Source organism: Cydia strobilella, chromosome 3 (assembly GCF_947568885.1).
Source record: "Cydia strobilella chromosome 3, ilCydStro3.1, whole genome shotgun sequence".
Classification (NCBI taxonomy): domain Eukaryota; kingdom Metazoa; phylum Arthropoda; class Insecta; order Lepidoptera; family Tortricidae; genus Cydia; species Cydia strobilella.
Genome location: NC_086043.1, coordinates 6,929,485 through 6,957,181, shown reverse-complemented (window position 1 = coordinate 6,957,181; position 27,697 = coordinate 6,929,485). Strand labels below are relative to the sequence as shown.

The 27,697-nt window shown below is 39.3% G+C and overlaps 2 protein-coding genes across 3 annotated transcripts in view; both read right to left on the bottom strand.

Moving 5' to 3' along the window:
• Nucleotides 1–17,553, bottom strand: part of LOC134755749 (voltage-dependent calcium channel subunit alpha-2/delta-3) — a 105,465-nt gene extending 87,912 nt beyond the window's left edge. Inside the window, exon 1 of one of the 2 annotated variants that reach the window (XM_063692306.1) lies at nucleotides 16,853–17,553. In XM_063692306.1, the coding sequence (XP_063548376.1) occupies nucleotides 16,853–16,950 (98 nt within the window). In that variant the 5' untranslated portion in view covers nucleotides 16,951–17,553. The remainder of the gene's footprint in view (nucleotides 1–16,852) is intronic. The other variant, XM_063692307.1, reaches the window with a different exon arrangement.
• A 2,823-nt stretch (nucleotides 17,554–20,376) lies between these two features.
• Nucleotides 20,377–27,697, bottom strand: part of LOC134755745 (protein patched) — a 31,571-nt gene continuing 24,250 nt past the window's right edge. Inside the window, exons 9-16 of the mRNA XM_063692293.1 lie at nucleotides 27,341–27,588; nucleotides 26,776–26,967; nucleotides 25,873–26,016; nucleotides 24,910–25,788; nucleotides 24,107–24,289; nucleotides 23,452–23,694; nucleotides 22,629–22,937; nucleotides 20,377–22,385 (exon numbers count right to left, since the gene is read on the bottom strand). Coding sequence (XP_063548363.1) covers nucleotides 22,077–22,385; nucleotides 22,629–22,937; nucleotides 23,452–23,694; nucleotides 24,107–24,289; nucleotides 24,910–25,788; nucleotides 25,873–26,016; nucleotides 26,776–26,967; nucleotides 27,341–27,588 — 2,507 coding nt within the window. The 3' untranslated portion in view covers nucleotides 20,377–22,076. The remainder of the gene's footprint in view (nucleotides 22,386–22,628; nucleotides 22,938–23,451; nucleotides 23,695–24,106; nucleotides 24,290–24,909; nucleotides 25,789–25,872; nucleotides 26,017–26,775; nucleotides 26,968–27,340; nucleotides 27,589–27,697) is intronic.

The following is a 27,697-nucleotide window of genomic DNA, read 5'->3' as shown; positions in this document are numbered from 1 at the left end:
GAAACAAAATATTCATAGTTTCATAGGTATCTCCGAGAGAGTCGCCATATTAAACTTAAAATTCGAAAATTCAGACCTGTCTCTTATACAAGTGCATGCGCCTACTAGTGATGCTAGCGACGAAGAGATAGAGAGTTTTTACCACACGCTCAACCACGCCCAGGAATTAGCAAGCAAAAGAAAAATATTCATAGGAGACTTTAACGCAAAAATAGGTATACCAAAGCCAGAAGAGTCCTTAATAGCAGGCAAATTCGGGATGGGCACCAGAAATGCCAGAGGCCAACGACTGATACAATTTGCGCTAGAAAACAAATTATACATAATAAATTCATTTTTCAAAAAGAAAACTAAACGTCGATGGACTTGGATGTCCCCAAACAAGAAATCTGTAAATGAAATAGACTTTATACTTTCGGACGAAATTTGGCGCTTCAAGAACATTGCAATGTTGAATTTAGAATATCCGTCGGACCATCGTATTGTCAGAGGAACTTGGGAAATGAAGGAACCAAAGAAAAAAAGAGCAACTTTCAAAAAATACATGCCCAGAACACTGGAAACAAAGGAAGAACAAATAACATATCTTAACAAACTGTCTGAGCTACAAGAACAAATATCGTGTACAAATGAATTTGAACCAGTCCAAGCTTATTATAATAGAATAGAGGCGGTTATTACAAAAAGCATTCACGCTACAACACACAAAAACCAGAATCAAGACAAAACAAAAACAAACACAAAAATATCAGAAGAAACTAAGAAACTCATCAAACGTAGATCTGAATTGCAGAAAAAGAGACCACTCACGAAAGAAGATAAGACAGAGTTAAGTACGCTCTATAAACAAATTAACAAGAGAATTAAAAGGGAATATGAGCAGTATAGATCTCGCATAGTAGAGAAACACCTAAAAAGTTCAGGCAGTATTAAAAGAGCAAAAGCAGAACTAAACTGTAGCAAGAAATGGATTGCACAACTTAACAATGATGTACAGAGACCAAATATTTTAGATATAGCTACCTCTTTCTATGAAAATCTTTACAAAAGCCACAATAACACACCATTATATGAAACGGACGTAGCATTGCAAAGAGAAGGATATCCAGAACCTTTTGACGGAAACGAGGTGCTCAAACTATTAAAGAAAATGAAAATCCGAAAAAGCCCAGGATGCGACGGCATAACTAATGATATGCTGATTGAGTCCAAAGATATACTACTGACGCCCATTGTCCAACTCTTTAATAAAGTTCTGCAACAGGAAAAAGTACCTATACAATGGGTAGAGTCGGACATCGTGATCCTGTATAAAAAAGGCGATCCAAGAGACATCGCAAACTACCGTCCAATTAGCCTTATGTCCAGCTTATATAAGTTGTTTGCAATAGGACTTCAGAACCGAGTGGCCCCAAAAATAGAAAGTTTTCTGGCTGTAGAACAAGCGGGCTTTCGAAAGGGGTTTAGTACTATCGACCATTTACAAACGGTAGAGCAGCTCATAGAGAAACATAGAGAATTCAGGAAACCATTATACATAGCTTTCATAGACTACCAGAAGGCGTTTGACTCTGTAGAACACGAATTTATATGGAAAGCGTTGAGTGAAGCAACGATAAACGAAACTTACATAAACATACTAAAACACATATACACAAATTGCAGAAGTAGAATCAAGCTAGAAAACACCGGCAGATATATAAGCATCGAAAGAGGAGTCAGACAAGGAGACCCGCTTTCTCCAACTCTTTTCATAATCGTCCTGCATTATGTAATGAAGAACTTAGAATGGGAACATAGAGGAATATATATCCAAGGAAAATATCTTACATATCTTGCTTTTGCAGATGATATAGTACTGCTATCTAAAAATTGGAAGGAGATGCAATTTTTAATTAGCACTCTAAACACAGCTAGTAAAAAAGTTGGTCTAGAAATGAATTTACAAAAAACCAAAATAATTTCTAACAATATAGAAAGAGACGTATTTATAGATGACATCAAATTAGATTATGTACAAGAATATATCTACCTAGGGAAACAAATATCCTTCAGGCCAGAAAACAACGAAGAAGAGGTAGAGAGACGTATAAACAAGACATGGAAGAAGTTTTGGAGTATGGCAGATGTCCTTTTGAGCACTCTTCCACTATATCTGAAACGAAAAGTGCTCGATTCTTGTCTTCTCCCCACATTGAATTACGGATGTCAGACATGGAAATACACAAGCAACATAAAACAGAAAATTTAAGTTTGTCAAAGGGCAATAGAGAAAAATATTAAAAATCAAACTGATGGATAAAATACGCCACACAACCATAAGAGCAAAAACTAAAGTGATAGACGCTCTCGAGCACTCACTCAAACAAAAATGGCAGTGGGCCGGACACGTCGCAAGGATGACCGATATAAAATGGACAAAGCGAACCACTACTTGGCTCGGCCCAGGAGGCAAGCGCGGAGCAGGGCGCCCGCGCGCGCGCTGGGCAGACGATATTGAAAAGATATCCCACAACTGGCTTTCGGAGGCACAAGACCGAGAACGGTGGAAGAGGTTGGAGGAGGCCTATACCCGACAGGGGTCCTAACACTATAGTATGTAAGGTTAAATATATTTTTTTAAGATTGTAAATGTTTTATTAGTAGTTATGGAATAAAAAGGCTTTTTATTTTATTTTATTTTATTTATTATATGCACTAAAAATGTAAGGGCAACCTGCGGTAAAAAAATATAGTTTCGTGAAAAATCGAATAGTTAGTCCCCATCCCCAACGCGGCTAGGATACATTTCACAGTATATTAGTCCGTAGTATGTTGACCGTCAGGAAAAGGGTCATAACTAGATTTAGGTCAGGGTAAACTTTTTCCACCACACCAGCTGGTAAAGGCTCTCTTGATTTTTCAAAAACTTATGAGAAAGTTGCATTTTATCCACATGTGGGGCAAAGTAACCGAATGCAAATTTTGAATTGATTCCTTATGTTGGCTGGTAGAATTGACTTTTTAATGATGATTTTAAATGATAAATATTTAATAGCATCCATTTTGAATCGATTTGCTTTGATTCAGTTTGATATTTTACAGTGTGCATTTTTCCTGTGTTACACCAACAAATTGGTGAAAAATTTAGTGTTTCAGTCAGTGGCAAAATTTGTTCATCCCTCGTGCCTTGAAACTATCAATAAAATTCTAATATTAGCACGAGAGGTTTATAACAAAAACTTTGCCCCCTTGTAAAACAAATAAAATAACTGATTGCATTGAAAATGGCGGAATTACGAGGTTTTAAACATATAAAAGTAAACAGAATTAAGAACCGAAATGATGTTTTTTTAAGTCCGTTGATGTGTCTGTTTTTATTATAGTCCTTATTATTATTTTTATTATTTTCTGATCAATAAAAAGCGCCAGTTTTAAAATACTCCGTTCGCAAACTTTGTCCAGCCCCCCTCATGTTTAATATTAGATAGTTGAATTTGGAATAGGTACTAAATGAAATTTAATATCAGGTTTACTAAATGAAATTTAATATAAGGTGAGTAAATTAAAGTAGCCTTTTTATATTTCTTGGTTGGTTTAAAATTTAAATGTCTATGAGAGATGTTCGATATACCAAGTGAAGAAGAAGGTGTCAGCTCGCCAGCTCGCGACCTTTTTGTGGAAATTAGCCTGAATCCTCTATATAATCCGTCGAGCGTCCCTTGTTTACAGTTGTAACACTGAGGCATGAACTGTCATTATAGTGAGCATAAGCCCTTCGCATAAAACAACCGCAAATCGATGTACAGGTTAGCCGTTTGGCACACGCATACTAGAGGTCAAAACAAAATTTTTGACCCGCAGTTCCTAAAAAAATTTCCCTTAGGAGGGGAGTGCTGAAACATTAATTTTTTTGTATGGAATTTTTTTTTCCAAAAACATCGTGTGTGGCATACGAAAGGGCTTTTTGAGGCGATTCTAAAAATATACCACATCATTACATTTCAGCCATTTTTTTTAATTAAAACAAAAAGAAAACATACCAAGTTTGGGCTCCTCCACATACGATATGGCTGTTTTTTTTTTACAATATACCACAAATGATACGTGATATCCTCATATCCAACCCCAAGAAAGCAATTTTAAAAATAATATCATTAACAATTTTTTATTTTATTTTACATTTGACACAGTTCTACTTTAATACCTATTTTACGAGACTTGTGGAACTGTACTGTAGATACGGTACATATTAATCGTAAAATGATACGTAATAGCAGCCGTGGCATTAGGCTGCGGCTAGCCGTGGCATTAAGCTGAGATCCTTTTTTCGTCCGCTCCTTTTTTTACACTCTCTTATGTAACCTACCATGTGACGTCAATAAATGTATTCTATTCTATTCTAATATCCATATATCCAACGGGATCTACCTCTTTAACCCTTTAACTGCGCCTTTTCATCAGTTGGTATAGACACAATATCCTTCAGATAAGATATACCTTACTGATTTTTTTTTGTACAATATACCACAATATCTAACCCCAAGAAAGCAATTTTGAAAATAATTTTATTTAGATTTATTTTTATTTTTGACGGGAACGGTTGACGAAAAGGTGGCTGTAATTAACAATTTTATCCTGTTTCTATTTGATACTTTTGCACCTTTGCATAAAACTACAATTAAGTCCAAATCCAAGCCATGGCTTACATCTAATCTAAGATATATGATGAATCTTCGCAATATTGCGCATTCATAATATCGTAGTACTAAACTAGAGAGTGATAAAAATGAGTACAAACCTCTAAAGCAAATAGTAAACACCTGTATGTTTCAAGAACAAAAAGCATACTTTAACAAAAATATTAATATGAATATCGAAAATCCTAAAAAACTGGAAACATTTAAAGCAAAATGTTATTAATACATATTAATAACCCTAATGAAATTAATACTCACTTTTTAAATATTCCTGGTTCTGACTATGCTGATAGCACTCTTCTAAGCTACTATGAATCTAACTATTTTGGCTTTAATAGTTTTGAACTGTTTCCCGTCGATGAACAAACTATCTCTAAAATAATTACGGGTCGTCGAATCAAGTCGAATGCGCTTGGCTGTGATGGAATTTCTGCGGACATGTGACATTTATTCTGTTTTTATTATTTGTTGTTATAGCGGCAACAGAAATACATAATCTGTGAAAATTTCAACCGTCTAGCTATAACGGTTCATGAGATACAGCCTGGTGACAGACAGGCGGACAGACGGACAGTGGAGTCTTAGTAATAGGGTCCCGTTTTTACCCTTTGGGTACGGAACCTTAAAAACTACAATTTTGCGTTAGCCCCCTCTTAATTCTTATTGCAAAATGTAGGTACAGTTTACAAAAACGCTTTAATCAACTAATTCAGCTAAACCTTCATGAGCTCATGACAATTAAACTACAAGTGGACAGGATTAATCAAAGTTCTAAGCTAAGGAAATATCGTAGCCAGCGTTTTGGGGTCAATGCAGGCGGAGGTTTTGGACGGGGTGTTCTTTTTTATAACTTCGGTATAAATTTTTCTATATCTATAGTTTTTCTTTTTATATATATATATATGTATTTTTTTTGGTAGCTTTAATGTAGTTTTAATCAATATTAATTTAAATTTTAAGTACATATTAGCTAGCTATATTTATTGTTATTTTTATTTAATTTATAACTAATTTTAATTTAATTTTTATTGTAGATAATGTCTATTTTAATCCTAATTAATTAAATGTGAAAAATAAAATAAAGTTAACTAAATAGAAGTAAAAAAAAGTAAGTTAAATAAAGTTACGCAGGAAATATTGGATTTTTAATTTGAAAAGTTTTTTTTTATCCTGACTTGGACTCTAATAAACTAGGGTTATTTATTAGAGCAGTAGGACTGTGTGGGGGGATGGTAGCCAGGACCCTTCCGCATCACACAAGACGGTTTTGCTACGCTGGAATACTCCTAAAGAGTTTTCGCTCCAGCGCAGATCAGTTGAGCGGTCTCAATCTGATCTGGGGGTGTACAGGGAATCGAGCTAATGGGAGTTTTGTCGCTGGTTCGCTACAACTTAGTCTAGCCGAGAAGACTTCAGCAAGAAACAGTTAGGCCCGATGACTGTCGGAGTGATGCTATCCGATACGCGGCGGTACCGGGTTGATAAAGGACTGAATGTGTCATGCGTGGTGGACGTCCCGTCGGCGGGAAAGCCTATGTGTACGCGTTGTGTCCGCGATGGACGCCGCACGCTCTGTCTCTGATAGTTGCGAAATTGGAGTTTCGTAAAACAACCCAAATCATATAATATTGTATACCTAGTTCTAAGTGTTTTTTGAAATAAATAAATAAATAAAATAAATAAATAAATTGATTTCCATTAACATTTACAACCAACGTCAGTCTTATAATTTATGATGTCGTTCAGGAAAATGGAATGGGCACAACTTGGCTGGTTTTAAGCCCACTAGTGTCATAGAGGGTATATTACAATTTGGGTGTGATTAGCTACAACTTATTAGGTAATACATACTATGAACGTGGCATATTAACAATAGAACTTATTTATAATTTTACCAGCACTAGGTACCATCGCCCGCACTGTTAACGCTGCGTCTTACGTAGGCGAACACTCGCGAACGCGAACGCGAAGCGAAGCGGCGCGGCGCGGTGGGGCCAACGCGTTCGCGTTCGCAACGAGATCGCCCACATAGGACACTTCTATAGGTATCAAAGGACTGATTTACCCCGCTCCGCGCCGGCGCCGCGCCGCTTAGCCGTCGCGTGTTGTTCGCTACGTAGTACGCTGCGTAACTGTCCATCGGTGGACCTTATGATTTTTGTAATAAGGTCCAGTGTTGCTGTTGTACATAATTAATGAGCGCAGCACTAATTAAATTAAATATTCGTTTATTTCAGGCCTGTTAATAAATAAGTTGTTAGTAACAATGCCTTAGTCTATATTAGTATATACAACAAATAATGACACTGATAGCAGACATCTTCTAAAGACTGCAAACATCTGACTGTTACTGCAGTTTATTGGGGTATTGTAGGTAATTATGTGGCTCAAGAAATGCAAAAGCAACGATGTAAAAAATAGTTCTATCGTTTTTTACGTTCTCCTAGACCATTATTAAAAAAACTATGCATTACAATTTCACTTTGCAATGAAGTTCTCGTTTGAGGAATCCTTTTCTTGTTCATTTGCGCTCGTTCGTTTGGTATCAGATCTCGCAACCTCTTTCGCGAATTATTGTAGTGCAATTCTCTTTTATCCGCCGCCTTTTATTTTGCGTTTCCCGGCAAGTGTTTTTCGCGTGGCTCTCAGCAATAGGGCTAATAAGGAACTTTTTCTCTCATCGTCGGTTAGCCGAACAGAACAGTCATTTATCACGAATTGATCCATCCACGGAACCCTCAACTGTCACTTGTGAACTTTTTCGTTTAGCAAATCGCGGCGTTCAGACGCCGTCGCGTCATTACCGAAATTCATCTTCTTAGAGATAGGGGGGTGAGGGGACCTGTAATTGGCTGTCAGTGAGCTGCTTAGCGGCGCGGACGGAGCCTGACCTCGCCATGGGGGCAAGTCGATTGTTCGACGGCATCATAAAGGCGACAGTTAATCGTGTCGGCACAACACGCCGCTAGTCACGGCATTGTTTCAATACTACTGACAACGTAAACACATGTACATACATTCCAAACATAAATAAACACGCTGTTTAATAACTTGTCGTTCACAGCTGTGATAAAATTCACGTCACACGCGTCAATTTTTACGTAAATAATTAACTTTACGAGATGAATAAGTAATACTGCCACTATTCTATTGAAATTTATAATCATAGCATAATCACCTCAATGACTATTATGGAGCATATGACACGACCTCCTTACCTAAGTGGGTAGTGACCCTGCTCACGAAGCTGGAGGTCCCGGGTTCGAATCCCGGTAAGGGCATTGTTGTGTTTATCACAAATATTTGTTTCTGAGTTATGGATGTTTTCTATGTATATAATTTTTATTTAAATTATATATTATATACACGGTGTTACTTGAGCCACTGAAAATCTGAGACACCCCAACAATTTTTATTTATTTTGAACTCATCTTTAATCCGATAAATATTTAAAAAATATTAGTTGTTTAGATTTCTTAACAATTCTATTCGACTGGTAATTCTACACAATATGATTCGTCGTTTTAGTGACATCAAACAATTGCTAGTTACCATCATAAACACTGTTAACAGACCATTTGCATACCTTACTCCAACGAGATAAGGTTTACCAATGGCCAGTTCAGGCTTCTTTGTCAATGAGCAACAGCTCATTGACAAAGAACGTGTCAAATGCTAGTTATTGATATTGTTGCATTACAAACCTGTAGCATGGGCATGTAAAAATAATAAAAATTATAATAGTTACTTGTTATACAAGGGTGCAAAGTTGTATTTTACCCACGAGTGTGGAATTCAACACACGAGAAGTAAAATACATTTGCACCCGTGTGTAACACAAAACTTTTCACCTCACTATAGCGAGGAAAGTGCAACATCCACAGGCGTTAGATCATCTTTATCACTGGAATCACTCATTTTTTACAATATTATAACAAAAACTTTGGAAATTCTGTATTTTTACGTGAGAAGTTATTAAGTAAAAATTTTGTTGACAATGTTGACATTTCTGACGTATGAAATGTCAATGATGCGTTTTGAAATTGCATCGACTCAACTTGTGCGTTCAGAATTATATTTAACATCATTATTAAAAAACAAACAACAAATCATTAAATAAAGCTAAATTTGGTATTTTTTATTAGATTCTCAAACCATTTGTTTAATGATAATTAATATCGAACGAACCATTATTATGAGCGTTTTACGTTTTGTTATCTGTCAAGCTACTTAAAAACACGCTCCATCCAAGGTCAAATTACTTTCCCCACTTGTGGATAAAATGCGTTTTCCCCGCTTGTTTTAAAGGATAAAAGACAACTTTCCGAGCTAGTGAGGGGAAAACAAATTACCCCCATTAAAACATAGCGCGATCGATTCTGAACAAACTGTTTTTAGGTTTTCAGTGGGTCATGAACATGAAACACCGTGTATATCGTCGTCTAGTTCCCACAACACAAGTATTATTGTGGTTGCTTACTGTGGAACTAGATTAGCATTGTGCCAAATAAAATTGCAAGTTCTTATGAACGGTTCTCGTTTTTTTTTCTGCATGTTTATTGCCAAACCTTACAGTTCGTGTCGATTTCTATGACATATAAAATAGACGCCTATGAGTTACGTAGATAAATGTTAAATGAATCAGTCGTCAACAGTTAAGAACATTGAGTAATAATCCCTAATCTGAACGGGAACTTTCTAAGTGGAAACTTGCACTTTTTCTTAATATAAATATGACATTTGTTTCAGTTTATAATTTATATAGTACTGTTTCTACTTGAAATAAAAACAAATTTAAATATTTTCTGAAAATAATTTAATTTTTTCTAATACTTCTAATAGTGTTGATTGGCAGCGCCCTCTCTCTCGCTAGCTCGGAATCACATGGATGATTCAGTTAGAAGGTCGAACCATACTGTTCTACCTTAGGGATGGCCAGGGGGCGCCATAAGCCTTCAGTAAGAAGTGCATATACTTGGAAAAATTCGATCTATGCCGCCGTGGCCCGGTGGCCGAATGGCACAGGCACCTGCCGCGATAGCAGAGGACGCTGGTTCGATTCGAGCCTGGTACACGGGAGGCCTTGGTCACTTTTTCATAGTATATGACATTCATTTCAGTTTATAAATCAACTTTATCTTGTCCTTTGTTGCCATAGTTACGGTCGCCGGGGTCACTATTGAAACCCTGGTTTTATGGTACTTAAAATAATCAAACATACATTTTTATAACAATTGTAAGGCCTTTCCACAATGGGTCATCCATTTAACTTATTAGTACCTAGAACGTGTAGTACCTAACATTTCTTCTAACAAACTGTGCCACTATTGCCCCGTGGACAACGAGACAGAAAAACAATACCAAAAAAAGTTAATCTACCCAATATTTTCTTTCCTTTCTGAATCCAGCCCCAGATTAAAAATCTATAGGTAGTTGACATACATATTTAAACAGTCGTAATTAATAACGTTAAAGTAACTTTTGTCCCAAATCGATGATTAACGAAAATTGGAGGTTACGTAGGTGTAGGGGGCACTGCATGAACTTTCCGTGTATATAATTGCGTCCCATTTTTATCGCGTGTCACTATTGAGGTTGCAGTCGGGCCTTCTAGTAGATTTGAAAGCCATTAAAAGTGATTTCCATGGATTTAAACAGACGACACTACGATCTATTTGTTTAATTTTTCACTTTTAATTTTAGGTCCTCCTATGAACGAGACTACAAAATAATAAATAAAATTACAAATGGTTTCAAGGTTAAAAGGAGAAGTAAAATTAAATTGGCGAGGGAAAATATGAAAGTATATTAATTTTTTTTATGAGTCAAGGGGCCGATTTAAGGATAATGAAAAACTTTATTCAAAGATTTTAATAACCGACTAGACGTCGATTCTGATTAACTAATTTGTAAAAGTTTTGATCCTGTTATGATACGACCTTGATATTACGCGCACCAATAAGGGCGAGCGGGGTGCCTAATGACACGACTCAGCGGTGAACTTCGCGCGCACTAATCAGCTTATGCGATCGTATTTTATTTCTATCATATTTCTGAAATCTGAATATGCCTGTACTACCTATAATGTTTATGTCACGGGGTTGGTATTAGGTTACGCCGATTAATGGGGGATGGTGGCGTGACTTACGTAGCCTGAGGTTAATAAGCTGTCATTAGCCTCGTAAACCAACAGTATAGGTACCGGTCGTAATCGGCATATATCCGACATATACGCCAAAGTAATCCAACAGTGTTATTTCCACAAAATAATGCCGTTTTTGATACACGTTTGTTTAAATACATAATTTGAAGTTTACACCAAAGCACGATTTAGTCTACACTAGAGGCGGATTCTTATGTAATAATTTGTTATGGTTTTGATACAATTAGGAGTGCATATCAAGCGCACCTAGTAAGTGCTAGCGATATGCCTAATAACACGACTTGATGACGTGCTATATGCGAAAACAAACCAGCGTGAGCGCTTGTCAAGGTCGTATCAAAACAAAACCAAATCCTAAATTTTTTAGCACAAGTAAAATAATTAGTTTAAAACGAATTTAATCAAGAAATAAAAGTATGAAACTGAATATACGCGATATAATCCGATTTCATACTTTTATTTCATGAGTAACTATCGCGGAAACCGAAGACTAATATTATGAATTTGATCAATACGAGACGTCATTATTAGGGTAAGTAAAGAGAAAAGTACGAGTTAAGTATGTTTTATTTGGTTTTCGTGAATTCAGTACCCTAAAGAACCGCGTACCTAAGCTCACTGCATTGCAGTGCATTTCGCTTTTGTGCTTACGATATTGGTGTTAAATAAATGTAAAAGTTCGCCCATTAATGTCCATTTTGATAAAATTTGGCTCCTTAGTTTGTCAACCCACAATATATGTCTGGCCGCCCCCTACCGGTTGCTTCACTTTAGGCACTAAATGATTCATCATGGTAACCCTACGTTAATCATCAGTAGCTTAATGGCGTGTTTATATTTATAATATTTGGGCGATCAAGCACGCTCGGGACAGGACCGAGGAATAATCGATTTCAGCTTTGTTCGGCACCAAACTAAGTACATATGTCCAAACATTACTGGTACCTACTTATTGACCGAAGCGTAGCGAAGGTCTACGTTTTGACTCGGGCATTTTGCTTTCGTATGTCCGGATGTTCTCATCTACAGGTCACAATTCTCAACCGATTCTCGTGAAATTTTGTGATCAAATTCTATGATTAAATGGATTTTTTTGTCAATCCAGTTTTTGGAAATTTTTCAAAATGGCGGAGTCGTGATAGCTCGCGCCTAAACAAATAGTCGTATCGATATCATAAGAGTTTTTTCTTTTTGAGACATGTTTACAGAGTAAATGGTAAAAAATGCAGAAAATTTGTATTGCTGGTTTAGGCGGTATTTAAATATTTAGTTTTAACTCAAGAATAAGTAGCCAAATTTCGTTACCTTAGCTAAGAGTGGCGCAATTTGCAGATTAATTCGCTTTGAAGTAGGAGGTTCCTGGTTCGGTCCCCAGTAATTGTATGCTGGGACATAGGTAATTAGGGTTCCGTAGCCAAATGGCAAAAAAACGGAACCCTTATGGATTCATCATATCTGTCTGTCTGTCTGTCTGTCTGTCCATCCGTAAGGCACAGCCACTTTATTCTGAAACTATAAGAACTATACTGTTGAAACTTGGTAAGTAGATGTATTCTGTGAAGCGCATTAAGATTTTCACACAAAAATAGAAAAAAAACAATAAATTTCGGGAGTTCCCCATACTTAGAACTGAAACTCAAAAACTTTTTTTCATCAAACCCATACGTGTGGGGTATCTATGGATAGGTCTCGAAAAGTGATATTGAGATTTCTAATATCATTTTTTTCTAAACTGTATAGTTTGCGCGAGAGACACTTCTAAAGTGGTAAAATGTGTGTCCACCTGTAACTTTTAAAATAAGAGAATGATAAAACTAAAAAAAATATATGATGTAAAATTGGTTTGAACGAGATCTAGTAAGTAGTTATTTTTTTAATACGTCATAAATCGTAAACCGCAATTTACCTTTCACTCACATTTCACATAAAAAATACATTGTTTAAATTGCGTAATGTACGGAACCCTCGGTGCGCGAGTCCGACTCGCACTTGGCCGGTTTTTGTTTTATTAGGGCTCCTTACCTCAAAAGGAAAAAACGGAGCATCACTCATGCGTCCGTCTGACTGTCACAGCCTATTTTCTTCGAAACTACTGGACCAATTACGAAACCGAAGTTACGGGGCCACTTGGGGGGTAAATGAGAAAATTAAAAAATAAAGTTTTTAAAACTATATCGTGTTACATATCAAATGAAAGAATCAGGCCAATCAGTGGTGTCGTTAGAGATATTATTAGCTCCAGGGGTGGAAGTGAAGGGTCTCTATTGTTTGACATAATTATTGAAAGTCGTAATGTAATGATTGTCATATTATCATTAGTCATAATTTGGTTTTTCTCAGAAACGCGTAACCTTTCAGGATTGCCATAAAACAAATCTAACCTAACCTATCTGTAGGATGACCCGAGGAAAATCCTGAAAAGTTAACGGTTTCAGAATTATGACTAATGATAATATGACAAACATTACATTACGACTTTCAGTAATTATGTCAAACAAAGGGACCCCGGAATTGAAATATGCATAAGACGCGAGTTGGCACAGTGGCTGTCAACAGCCACTGGGTTGAAAGCGGCGCACACCACTCGACACCCCTGATCCGCTCACACCGGTGTTGCCCTTGGGCCTTGAGCCATCCTAGATGTCGCTTTTTGTGGGGGCCCATATTGTGAGGGCGAGTCACCGTCTGCGGGAAATAAAATTGCATACCTTTTTATTAGGCAGGCGTCCGGTTTCTTATCCTATAGCTCAGTACTTAGTCCATCGCTTTCACCCTATAACCTAGTTCATTTTAGACCCCATCATCTCTCAATAGTCCTTACAGCCTGGCGGGTGCTGCCTCTGCGTGTGTCCCATGACACGGGCAAGGGCAGCATCCGCTTGGTGTACCCCTAACATTTCATTAAAGTGTCAAAAGGGCCTCTACGTGTTGGCTTCAGCTCCGCGCACGCCTCCCATAGGTCTGGAACACCTAATTTATGTGGCCGTTAATGTCAGCTTCAAGATGGCTTGAGCCTTTTCCTAGTGCTTGTATCTCCTGTCCGTTGGCTGTCATTACTCTAGTAGAGGACTCATCAAACTTTTCAAAATTTTGATATATATCCCTTCTGTTAGAGACGTTGAGTTGTCGAGCCATTATCTACACACCACGAGTATGGACCCATATTCTTTGTTTCGCAGGTAAGAGCAAGGTCAGTCAGTGTCTACCATCCGCAATCCACTTCTTGCAGGCTGTGACTTTGTGAAAACCTTCTCCACAGTAATTGCATTTCTTGAACTTCTTATTTCTTTGCCTTTCGTTCTGTTTGTTCCCTCGTAACATAAGTAGTTCGTTACTTCCTCCGGCTTCTTCATTACTTTTCTGATTCAGAGACCTCTCGTGTGCGCATACTTGCGTAGTCAAGTTCTCTATGTTCCTGTAATTTTTATTCATTAAAAGCCAACTTGATTTGAAGCTAAAGTATTGTTCAGGAAGTGTGTCCAAAATTTTGCATATTAAAAGCATTTCCGGCAGATTATCTCCCTCAATTTCTTTGTTCAGATCATACCATAGAGTTTTAAGATTAGAAATATGCGTAGCCATGTCGTGCTCTTCACTCTTCTGGTAGCGGAAGAACCTCATGCACAGGTCGTGGCTTCGGTCTTCTTTTGCCCCGTCATAGAGTTTATGGAGCTCTTTCCACATTTCGCTCGTTGTTTCGCAACGCATCACGTTTTGTAGTGTCTTTTCTGTCATGTTAGTCGTGAGGATTAGTAGCGCCTGACTATCTGATTTCTGATACGCTTCCATTTCCGTCCTATACTTTGTTTTCTCCTCAGATGTTGCTCCTTCATCTGGGGTTTTAGGTTTCGTTAACGTACCTTGTATTGCTTCCAACGTACCTGGGGTACTTTTTAGCAGCAGTTCTTAGTATCTTATACCGCCAGGTTTGCCAGTTTGTGTCAAGACGACCAATCTCAATTTTCATACCCGACGAAAAAGTCGAATGCATTTTTGGGAATTTCGCTTTCTTCACCACAATTGCAAATAGTGTAACATTAATTTGAACCACGATCCGCTACCATTTTAAAGTAGAACGAGAAATCAAATCACCACCCTGAATGAGGCCAAAGATGTCTGGTTGCAGTCTTGCCCAGGCAGCCCGCTTCCGGTTTCCCTTAAATCGCAAAAACAGTGGGACGAGCCGCTCTGCAGATCAACTTTCAAAGAACTCACTGACTCTGCTCATAGTTCAGCAGAGCGCGCTCGTCTGCTGGCAGTGGCTGAACCGGAAGCGGGCTATTGGCTTCACGCATTACCTTCAACCAATATTGGCACCCTCCTAGATAAAACGACCCTCACTCTTGCCACCTGTTTACAACTGGGCACCAAAACTAATGAGCCCTACCGCTGTCGCTGTGGCACCATGGTGCCATGCTACCATGGTAGACGAGCTGGGTCACCACGGCTTGTCCTGCCAGAGGAGCGCGGGCCGTATCTCCCGCCACGCATCCTTGAATGATGTCATCCGTAGGGCGCTTGCTTCCGTCAGCGTGCCGGCCATATTTGAGCCGAACGGTATCGCACGCGACGACGGCAAGCGGCCCAACGAGATGACACTCATTCCATGGAGGCTGGGGAGGACGCTTGTGTGGGACGCCACCTGCGTTGACACGCTCGCGCCGTCCTACCTACAGGCGACCTCCGTCAAGGCGGGTGCTGCGGCCACAACGGCAAGACTAAACAAGCAGCGCAAATATGCTGTCCTCAGCGAGGGCTACATATTTGCGCCGTTCGGAGTCGAAACTCTGGGACCATGGGGGCCCAGTGCGAAATCATTATTTAAGGATATTTCCGAGCGCCTCGTAGACGCCTCTGGTGACCAGAGGGCTGGCAGCTACTTCGGCCAGAGACTAAGTCTGGCCATCCAAAGAGGTAACGCTTCTGGGCACGATAACACATGATAGCGACCTGGGGAGCATTTTTTAATCTATATTAAGTTTTATAAGTTTAGTTTAGTTTATTTAATATTAAATTTTTCCTAAATAATTACAAATTACCAAAGGGTACTTATTGTCGCTTTTCAGTAAGACGCTATTTCCATATAGCTTCAATTAGAAATCAACCTTATCGACAAGCGACAATGTGGTACCTTTTGGTTGAAAACGTCACATTTACAATACTTACTAGGAGATTCCAAGCATAACTAATTGTGAATTGTGAAATGTTGTAGCCTAATAAACAATTTTCATTTTCATCACACAATACCTTCAAATAAATAAGTAATAATTAATATGAAAACACACTTTTGACTTTTCATTACAAGAAATTATTTAAACCGTGGCCTGAGATTTAAAAAACCGGCCAAGTGCGAGTCGGACTCGCGCATGAAGGGTTCCGTACCATTATTTATTGTGATTGTGAAGCGCTGCCTGGTGGCCTAGCGGTAAGAGCGTTCGACTTGCAAATCGGAGGTCGCGAGTTCAAACCCCGGCTCGTACCAATGAGTTTTTCGAAACTTATGTACAAAATATCATTTGTTATTTACCAGTCGCTTTTCGGTGAAGGAAAACATCGTGAGGAAACTGGACTAATCCCAATAAGGCCCAGTTTACCCTCTGGGTTGGAAGTTCAGATGGCAGTCGCTTTCGTAAAAACTAGTGCCCACGCCGATTTCTGAGATTATTTGCCAAGAGGACCCCAGGCTCCCATGAACCGTAGCAAAAATGCCGGGAAAACGCAAGGAAGATGATGATGACCATTACCTACTGTTATAGCGGCAACAGAAATACATCATCTGTGAAAATGTCAATTGTCTAGCTATCACAGTTCATGAGATAGGCTGTGTATGGTGATAGACTGACGGACAGTGGAGTCTTAGTAAGTAATATGGTCCCGTTTTTACCCTTTGGGTACGGAACCCGAAAAACCACAATTACATTAAGTCGTACTTGTTTGATTCTTCTTCTTTAGGCGAATTTGAGAATATGTCGTGAATGAGTATAATTAAATAGTGAATCTAGTATCTTACTCATTGTGGGGTATGTCCTCTAACTGGTTTGCAAGCGCGGCGACCGCTAGCAGAGGCATGAACAGCGCCAGAGGCGACATGCTGCCTCTCAGCGCCATCGCACTCCCCACATCACAGGCACCAGAACCACACAGCACTACCGCTCACATCTAACACGATCGCACTACACTACCCTGGTGTCAGAGCCGGTATGTTTGTGAGTCATCGAGTGTGTAAAATATCAGGTTAGGTCGGACCGAGACGGTGGTGCGGGCGAGCCGCGGGCGAGGACAAACGTGCCGCGCGGGAAGCTTGCCGGCAGCGCGCCGCCGCGCCGGCCGCCACCCCCGCCGCCGTCCGCGCCCCGCAGCCGCAGTGGCGTTGCGCACCGATCATACGCCCAATAACACAGCCTACTACTTATTACTGAGATTTATTCGTTCAGAGGGTTGATGGTCAGCGACCGGTGCGGTCCTCGGTGATGGTAAACTGCTTAATTGATCCTGAAACACCTGTAAGTAGGAAGTAAAATTTGAGCGGGGCATAAAGTGTCGTGGCCGCGGCATGGTCGGGACCAGTGTGGTCGCCGCAGCAGCAGCGCTCGTGCTCGTCGGAACGCACATGCGTGGGCACGCCGCCAGGAAATCCTTTATTGATTCCCGCGCTCCCGTTTTCTAAGGAATGTCGCAGGCGGTGTTGCCGTTGCCGTCAAAACCCGCCCGTCATTATATTCCACACTAAGCTGATCTCGCGCTGTCATTTGTTTTTCCTTCATTTGAATAGTATTTAACAAAGTCAATCATGTATAAGAAAGGTAGGTAAGAAGAGTAGGTCACTTACTATTAAATGAGAAAGTAATTACTAAAAAGACACCAATTATGACAAAATAGATGGAATTTAACTTAAACGGATCACGGCTCACAAGTAAAATCAACACGGTAGTTAATCCATGGTGTTTAGATATTTTTTCAGGCTAGCTGAAGTGTACTACCTCATCTTAGATAGTTGAGTTGGTGTGTAGGTACCTTTATCCATCTAAACCATACGAACTTTATAAAAACTAAATGCTTTATGTTAAATAATACAGTAACTTTATATACATTTAGCGTTTGCGTCAAATCCGGTAGTTCTGATTTTTAGCATTTATTTATGAAGTTGGTCCAATGAATAATCCAAGTTTGTGACCTCAAGCGCCGACTGAACCGCGAAAATTTCGGATTTTAGTTAGATTTGGGCGATTAAGGTCTGAATCGTAACGAATTTGCTAAATTCAAAACCCTTTTAACGGTACTGAAGCAGACTGAATCAAGATTAGTTTTTCTATAAATTAGCGAGTTTGTTCAAAAATTATTATTTATTTAGACCAGGAAATGGATGCCCAAAAAGTATTTATAGAGGGAAATGCTTGAAATACAATTTCTGACTTCGTAGCTTTGTTTGGACTAGTTAGGAGGTGAACATATCAAAAGTCCCCGGCCGTAACCCTGGTACTGGGGGGAGGGGGGTTTGAAGGTTGCATTTTCGGTTTTTCGATTATATCTCGCAAACTATGCGTCTGAGCGACTTGGCCACTTATCCAAAATGAAAAGAGATTTAATTTGTTGTTAAGTTTTATTAAGTCAAGGTTTTCGATATCTTGTATAGTTTTTGAGATATATCCGCTCTTGAAGGTTTATTTAGGGCTCTCATTTTTATCTTGATTATCTACATCAGTGAAGCTGCTAGGCCGGGTTTAGCCTAGGGCCTAGACCCGTCTACATTCTCATTGTTCCGTTAAAAATCGCAAAGAAATTGCCTTTCAGTAATGGTATAATGATTTAACAGGTTGTGTTGGAAATTAGTTACGTGCAATTTTTACGTTATGTCAACTTTTACCTTTCTGGATGTTGACATTATGGAAAATATTTATGCCTAATTTGATGTATAATTAATACTTAGCTATTAGTAAAAGCTAGGAGCAAAAAAAGATTTCCTACAAATTTTTAAATGCTCCTAACTCTTATAATAATTAAAAATTCGAAAAATCATACGTAGGGATAGATGTAGTTGAATACAACAAACTGTGTCAAAATATTTTCAAATATCCAAAGAGGAAAATGAAGACTACGTTTGTATGAAAAGGCAATTTCGCGCGGGTACGTCCTCAACTTTCGTTTTAATAAGGCTGGTTTTAGTGTACCGACCGTACCGACACCGACGGCCAGCGCAACACTAAAACCAGCCTAATAGCCTAGACAAAAAAAAACAAAATCGCTCTCCTTCTTGATGCTACTGGCAAATCATATTACTTTTTGGCAACCGTGTTTTTTAACCTAATTTGACCCTGCTGAATCAGAATTTGCCGGTTGCCCGATCAAAATCTTGACCGGAAGTGAGATATTCAAGATGGCCGCCATTATTACCCTACATAATTACCCCAATGAGTTCCTTATATGGAGACCCATATTTTTTAAATACATTTTTTTGTAATAATTGCTGCAAGAAATAACAGTAATAATACCACGCATTTTAAAGATGAGTACAGAAAAAAAACTGTTGGGGTGTCTCAGGTTTTCAGTGGCTCAAGTAACACCGTGTATATACTTGTTTAATTATTTATTCAATATTTTAATCATTAAATACCTTTTTACCTTAAATCTTGGTGTGGAGAGCTATTGCGAAGACCGAGTTCCGCGTAGGGCCGAAGACCCGAAGAGACTGGGAGAGGCTCGTTTACACTTGCGACCGAAGGTCGAGCTTCGAGAGATTAGTACTCAAACACAGAAATAGTACAAGTGTGTTAATGCGAAGGTCTAAGTCCAAGCTCCGCGTAGGGCCGAAGGAGTGGAGCCTCCGACAGGTACGTGCTTCCCATAATTTCCACAAATATCTTAATTGCGAAGGCCCATGACCGAGTTCTGTATAGGGCAGAAGGCTCGTAGCGTTCGGGAGAGAAGCGCCCATACGCGCGGAGGCCTAGCTGCTACAGGTTAGTGCTTAAACACATTAAAGCAGCAAGCGAGACCAAAGGCTTCCAACCAAGGAGGTAAGTGCTGTAACACAGAACAATGTGGGTACACTGAAGGCATGCTTCCTGCAACTTCCACAAGTAGATTGTGAAAGCTGAAGGCCAAATTCCGCATAGGGCCCAACTCTGAAGGCCTAATGCGTCCAAGAGGTGTGCCTTTTGTGGATAAACACAGAACCACTAGTGCAAAGTGTCAAAATGCGAAAACTGATGGACTAACTTCCCGCAGCTCGGCCTTCGGCCTCGCTTAGTTTCAGTTTTAAGTATTTGTTTTTTCAATATCAGGTTTCTAAAGCTAGAGTGCCGCTCTAAACAGCACAAACAGCAGTCGACTATATTGTCGTATTCGCGGAGCCCTATTCAGATTTAACAATTTGCTATGGTTTTTGAACTGGTTTTGATACGACCTTGAACATCGTCGTGGTGACTGGCGCACATCTCACGCAAGACTCACTTCATTTCGCATGCACCTACCATCATAAGGCACACAGTAAAAAAAATTACTGAGAAATGAAATGAAATGAAAAGAATGAGGGCAAAAGTTTAAATTATTTTATTTTCTCAATACAGTGACAGTTTAACTTTCTTTTAAAATTATTGTCACGAGTGTTTCGTTCAAGTAAAAATATTTTTATTAAAATCTCATATCAATTACAGTAATATACGTTGTCGTAAAAAAACACTGGGGCAGTAGCTGCTGGCACATTAATGCTCAATAGGAATTAATTTGGAAATTAAGATTAGGCTAATCACTCGCCACTGAAGTGTTCTACTGTTTGAATAAGTTACCTTTATTATCAAAGATTTAAAGTCCCAGAAGCAAGACTTCCTTGGCGACTAATTGCTAAATATAAGCTGTTCGTTGGGTCAAATACCTATAAGAGCAAACACAACTCATTTACATTACAACCTATAGTTTTTCGACAATATGTCAGTTAAAATTGTATAAAAATAAACTATACAATGGTGCACCTCGTAGGCACCTCGCTTACCTAGGTGTAAACGTTCCACCTTGCAGACGACTCGTCCGGCCGCGAATAACCAGTTATTACAAAACTAAACAGATTTATTCAAAGTAGCGAGGAGCATAGCTGCCTAATATACAAATACGTGTGTGCGTATTTCAACAGTTACCAATAACTTTTTATTCGCAGCCAAACAACGTCTACCTATGCTAAAACTATATTTACAGAATATCATTATGTTATATGCGTATAAATTAATATAATCTAATAAGTACTTTGCACAAAATGTCACAACGTTATTAGTTAGTTCCCTTATGAGGTCGGCGCCGCGCCGGCCGCGCGTTTATACTTACCTTGTACTCTGAATACTGTGTTTTGATCGTTAAATGCAGTCTTCACAATTTTATATGAACGTTTACCTAAAGATCACAAATTACAGTTAGATATCTAGGTAATCTCATAAATAGCTTCTTAACCTAACACTACGAGTAACTAAATAATTTGTACAATAAATCTGAGATTTCTAACAGACTTCACTGGTGAAAGAATAATCATAAACGTAAAATAAATAATATCATAAATTACATAATAATAGTATTTGACCACAGTCTTTAGAGAAGGTATAAAATATAACACGAAGTATTATGGAGACAAATGGAAATACATGTCTTTAAAATAGGAACACACAGAAATAAAATGATATTTGGTCTTTAAAGATTCAACTCAAGTTCACACTGAATCACGCGTCACCGCTACAAACACTAGTGCCTTCGTGGAATGCCTTCATCCAACAATATCACTAGAGCCACGGGGGGTTTAATTAGCAAATTCCTAACCATGTGGCTGAATTATAAGATTGTAAAGTACCCTTCAAAGAACACAAAAACATAAGTACGACAATATTATTAAGCCAACTGTTAAATTTGTAAATTTTAACTCCCCTTGGTCCCAGTATTAAAACGGCTGCTTAAATACAAACCAGCACTTTTTAAAACAAATTATTGTAGCCTCCACTGTATCTAATTGTTATTTTCATGAAATGTTAACTTAAAATTACAATCTTCGTAATACTGCCTCAAAGCTTTGAATACAAACATCCCTATACACCTCAAGACGTCTTACGATCCACAGACACGATTGTGTAACTTTAGACAGAGATATCGTTTCCTACTTATAACGATCAGATCCAAAGAAAACAAATAACGCGATATAGTCTTACTTCACAATTATGAAACTACACACTTGAGGGTATCAAGTTGCTTAGTTCGAATGTTCAATGCCTTGACGAGTCACTCTCGTGGCCCGAGTCTCGTCCATTCTCGCGCGGCGAGGCGCGGTGTTCCCTTTCATCTCTATACCTGTCCCGCCTGTCCCTGGACCGATCCCGGTCTCTTTCGCGTTCTCTGTCGCGATCTCGGTCCCGATCTCTGTCTCTGTCGCGGTCTCTGTCTCTGTCTCGGTCGCGGTCACGTTCGTCGTCGCGGTCCCGGCGGCGGTCGCGGTCGTAGTAGTGGTACGAGCGTCGAGATTTTCGGTCACTAGGTGTCACCACTTCCACCTTTATGTTCGCTGTGGCCGTCACCTGCAAAGAAATATTTATCGTTCATAAACTGTTTTCCATAACTTGGCAGTGTTCATATTATAAAACTAAATTAAAATTAGTTTAATTTTTTATTTTTGAAATATTCTTACCTAAATAGGTAATATTCTTACGGGAATGGCACGTCAGTTTAAGAATGAACGACAAAACCGCTTTCCTTACCGATATTAATTTGTTCATCCTTAAATGTTTCACTAATTCCTAACATCCATTTACGTTTCCTACCTTAGTCGTAATAGATCCTGAGTGCGAAGTCTTGGTCGGCGTAGAGCGGCCGCTGTTCGAGTCACTCCCGTTGTACGTAGTTGTCTCCACAACCACCTCTGGTTGCACCACGATGGACTGCATGGAGGACTGCGCGGACTGCCCGGAGCTGTGCCAGCTCGGCTCCTCGGTGATGGTGGTGAGCGAAGGAGCGCATGAGCGAGGCGACGGCTTGTTGCGACATTTGTCAGAGTTCGATTTTCGACTCGCTATGGGCGAGCATTTCGGGGACGGAGTTGATAGTCGCTCAGGGTGCTCTAGAGGGCGAACCTGATAAAAAATAAATATATCTTATAAGCTATGCTAGACAATAATTTAAAAGATTTGTTATTTTTAACTAATTTATAAACTGAAATATGTCATATATTAAAGAAAAAGTGACGAAGCCCTCCAGTGGTAAAGGCCGGATTCGAACCAGCGTCTTTAGCAACGCCTTGACCCCTAGGCCACCCTGCCACGGTGGAACCGGTCCCAATTTCTCGACTATATGCCATCTTACTAAGACTAGGCACTCTACACAAATCAAAATATTTAATAAAAATAATTTGATTTGTTCCCAAAGTTGTATTTAATTAATTTACTTATTTATTTTAAATCAGCTAAATAAAAGGATCAACCTACGTCGGCCAGGTACGATTAAATTGAGGAGGCCACACATCTCCCGATATTGTTTTAAACATTATGGGATACGTAGCATAATTAAAGATATAGAAAAAGATCTGAGAGGGCTTTAAATAATTTTGCTCGAATTATACATAAGAGTGATAGATTTATTAACATTCACCTCAGCAGCGGGTCCCAACAGCGCCAGCACGATAGGGAAGAACAGGAGTCCGTTGATCAGGCCGAGGATGACAAGCGCCAGCAGCAGCCTCAGGAACAGCCGCGCGACGAAGCCGAACTCGCTGGTGGCGAGCATGGAGGCCGCCAGCGCGGCCGCCAGCGCGCCGTGCAGCACGGGCGCCAGCACCGCCTCCACGGCCAGCATCGCGCGACGGCGACGGCAGCCGATGGATGTTACGAAGGCCTAGAGGAAAAATATAAGGTATAAGAAACGACACCAGGATCGAAAGCTTCTGCGCTCGACTAATGATATTGCCATTTTGTGGAAGCTTGTTAGGCATGTGTGAGGTTTTGAGTTTATCCGATTTCTAAGCTGGTTGGCTGATTAATGTTTAGTTTCAAATACTGATTAAATGCTTCTGAAGATTTAGCTCATTTTGATGATGCAAAATTCAGGATACTAGTTTGATAGACAGCAGTTTATCAAATTAATAAACATTACGGGACAATCTTACACAAATTGCCTTGTCCCATAGTAAGCGCAAAAGGCTTATGTTGTAATAGTTACGTTAGTGTTGTAATACTTGTGTATAATGCGAAAATTATGAAATTTCAATTTTTGCAAAATATGTTAAGGTTTCCAAGTGTATACGTACCAGGCAAAGATGAACGGTGAAGTGCACGCCCCTGCCGATGGCGAGCACGAGCAGCACGGCGGGCACGGCGGACAGCTTGACGCCGAGCGCCGCCATGGTGCCCACCAGCTGCAGCACCAGCAGCGCCAGCGACAGCGTCACCAGCAGCGCCGCCCACGCGTTCAACAGGAGCACCATTACCGCCTGAGACATAAACAAACTTTTGTTAATAATGACATTATAAAGTCCACGCATTAAATTGGTTTCAGTGGGTAGAGTATCCAGTATCTAATTAATCCCATAAGTATTTTTCAAACTGGAAGGGTACGCTGATAGGTGTCATCTCTATACAATTTATAACCTAAAAATGCCAAATGTCGCAAAATTTTATTGAATTGACATCTATCAGGGTACCCTTCCAGTTTGAATTAATACTATAAGCTACTCTCAAGCTCTACTTTAAAATTACTACAATGTGATTAGAGTTAGTCCAAGATAAGTCTGCAACGATTGATAGCACACGGCGTGCCGTGCAAGTTATTTTAAACGTCAAACTTCTATGAAATTATGACGTATAAGTAAATAACACTTGCACTGCGTGTGCTATCAATATCGTTGCAGACTTATCTTGGTCTAACTCTATATACTACTATATAGTATTAGGTTGGTCCATCCGCGGCAGTACTAAATATTTAAAATAAGGCGGTACATCCTTACCACACTAGAATGTTCTTATTTGTTTAGTAATAGAAAAAGTCAATAAATTACATATATATGAGGTCATCAAATGTAATAAAAAAATAACAATTTAAATGGGTACGTACAATAAAAACTGCAGCTAAAGCGCACCCCAATGCGTACATCAAAGACGTCCGTAGATATAAGTATTGCTCCCAAAACAGGAACGGGATCCCAGATGGAAAGTTGGCCAGCCCCTTTGCCTCAAACTTCAAGCAGAGCTCGCGCACCGACATTATCAAGTTCTTTATGTTTTCCGTGTCCGTAAGGCCGGACAGGTAGAATGGGAGCTGGGTGTAAATAAGCGGCGATGATTTTGGAATATTCAAATTTTCGTCTTTAGGAAGGTGTGTCCATCTCTTTGGTTGAGGTTTCAGGTTTCCTTGGGATGCGCCATAAGCCAGAGCATCGTTAGTGGCCCACGCAGACAGGTAGTTGTAGAAAGCCTTCGGATTAATTATGCCCTCCTTATCGACTAGTCGGTGGCCGTTCTTCACATCCTTGATGAGGGCCTTTTCGATGGGATTGTCCACGTGTCCGGTTTGTACTAGAAGTTTGTATGCCAATATGCCCTCGTCACTTGCATTACTGTGGAAAAATTCGGATGTTATACATCCGTTGGCGAAGTCTCTGTCGAATGCATCTTGAAGATCTAACAGCCAGTCGCGGAACAAACTCAGCCAGAACTTTGTAAGTCCTCCATTGTCGTTCTTTATGATGTTCGGAATCCGTACAAACTGATCGTGGTACTCGTAAAGCAGCTTCTGGTTGGTGGGATATTCGAAATCGCCTTGCGTGACTGCGTACATATTATAGAAGCCGAAGTACTTCTCTTGCCGTGACAGGAACTCGTGTTCATCGGTGTTTTCAGGTACAATGTCAGTTAGATCAAGTCCATCCTTAACCTTCGTCGCTCCCCAGACACTTGCTAAGATGACCGCAATCAACGCTAGCATTGACGTCACCTAAAAATGGAAACAAAATTAGATCAATAAAGAAAATAAGAATAGGTAGTCTATTTTAACTGGGACTAGATAATAAATACAAACCTTAACATCAGGCCGCATGATAAATGGCGTGTAATGAGTCTTCGCCCACTTGGTGAGAGACAGGCTTAAACAACACGATTTCTTTGCTTCAGCGCCTCCATTGTCTGGGTCTAAAGGCTGTCTACTTGTATCTTTCACAGCGTTCTGAAACAAAAATAAAGGTGAATGGGTTGACATTTTGGCAAAACTTGCGATCATAAGAGTTTAAGACTTGCCATCAGAATTCAAAGAAGACTGCCTCAATATTCTTAAGAAAAAAGTGACAAATATTGATTCTAAATATTGTAATTAAATTGATTGTAATGAATTGTACATTTTATCTTTCTTGACATTTTACTCGTATAAACTTAACATTGTAATTATTTGACTGAATTTGTAAATATCTTTCTTAACATTTTATCTGTTTGCATGGTTTTTTTTTTTGTAATTTTCCTGACATTTATATATCTATTGTTCTAGGGTGTAACAGCTTGCACTGTATTAAATAAACAATAATAAAATGGCTTCAACAAAATTGTTTCTACAGCCTTAATGAATATTTTGATTTTGATTATAATGTAAATTAATTATTGAATGAATATTTCTATTATTATATGTGATTCAAAATTTTACATTCTACTAATTGAATTATATAATGTTACTGTATTTTACAATACTAGTCTTTCTGGAATTCTTATAATTGACATGTGTGTAATAATATCATCTCCTTAGGTACTTAAAAATATTTGTGATTTAGTTAAGTTTAGTCTAAGCCTTCTTTGCATGCTGCAGAATGTATTGGACATCATTATATTGTAAGAACTTGTTTTGTGTACTACATTCTTGAAAATGAATAAATGATTTAATGATTTTTAAGGTTAAATTCAATTCAAGGCATGATATGTGATTGTGTGATTTACTAACCTTGTCAGTCTTTCCACTACGTGTAGTGCATCTTCCACTCGTCCGTTTGACTCGAGTGGGGAGCGGGCTTTCTGGCATTATGCAGCACAACAAGTCGGAACGGGCAGCCGATCGCCGTCGCAGATCCAAAGAGATCATCGCCGGAAATACCAGCAACATCGATCCTAGGTTGAATAGTAAGAGGATAGCAGCCTGTAATAAAAGACAAAAATCTTTGAGAATAATTAATAAGTTGTACGTACACCAATTATTATGGAAGGCTAACAGCGCAATGCATCTAGGGGTATTTTACGAAATGGCCAAGAGTTGAGGATGACTATCACCGTAGTTTATATTATGGGCCATTTACGAAGACGCGCCCCACTCTTGGCACAAACTATACCAGATCGTTTTGTCTTCTATGAACGAAAACATCATGAGGAAACATTGGCGCTGAAATTGCTGGTGATGATAAATTCTTCGTATTCCATATCCTAAAATTCACAATTATGCTCCAAGGAGCAAGCTGTGTTTGTGTCTTTAATTGCGCTTTTAAGAGAGCCAGTATGTGAGCTTGATTATGTACCTGAAGACAGAAGGCACGCAGGGCTGGTATTGGTAGGAGTGCCGCGGCCAAGAACGCCATGGCATTGCAAAGCGACGCCAGTAAAACGCTCAGGCCACTTTTCTTAAGTACCAGGCCGGTTCTCTCTTCCCTTGGCACGTCTCCCGACTGTTCGACGTACGTATGCGTGAGAAGGAACATATCCTGCACGCCTAGACCCAACGCTAGGAAGGGCACGATCTGTGTACTCGTTGCATTGAATGGAATACCTGAAAATGATAAACCACCAGTTATATACCGCCATAATTCCATATTATGTCTGAGATTAAATTGTAATTTTAAATTTTCTAAAATTTGATTTGCTATGCTATATATGCT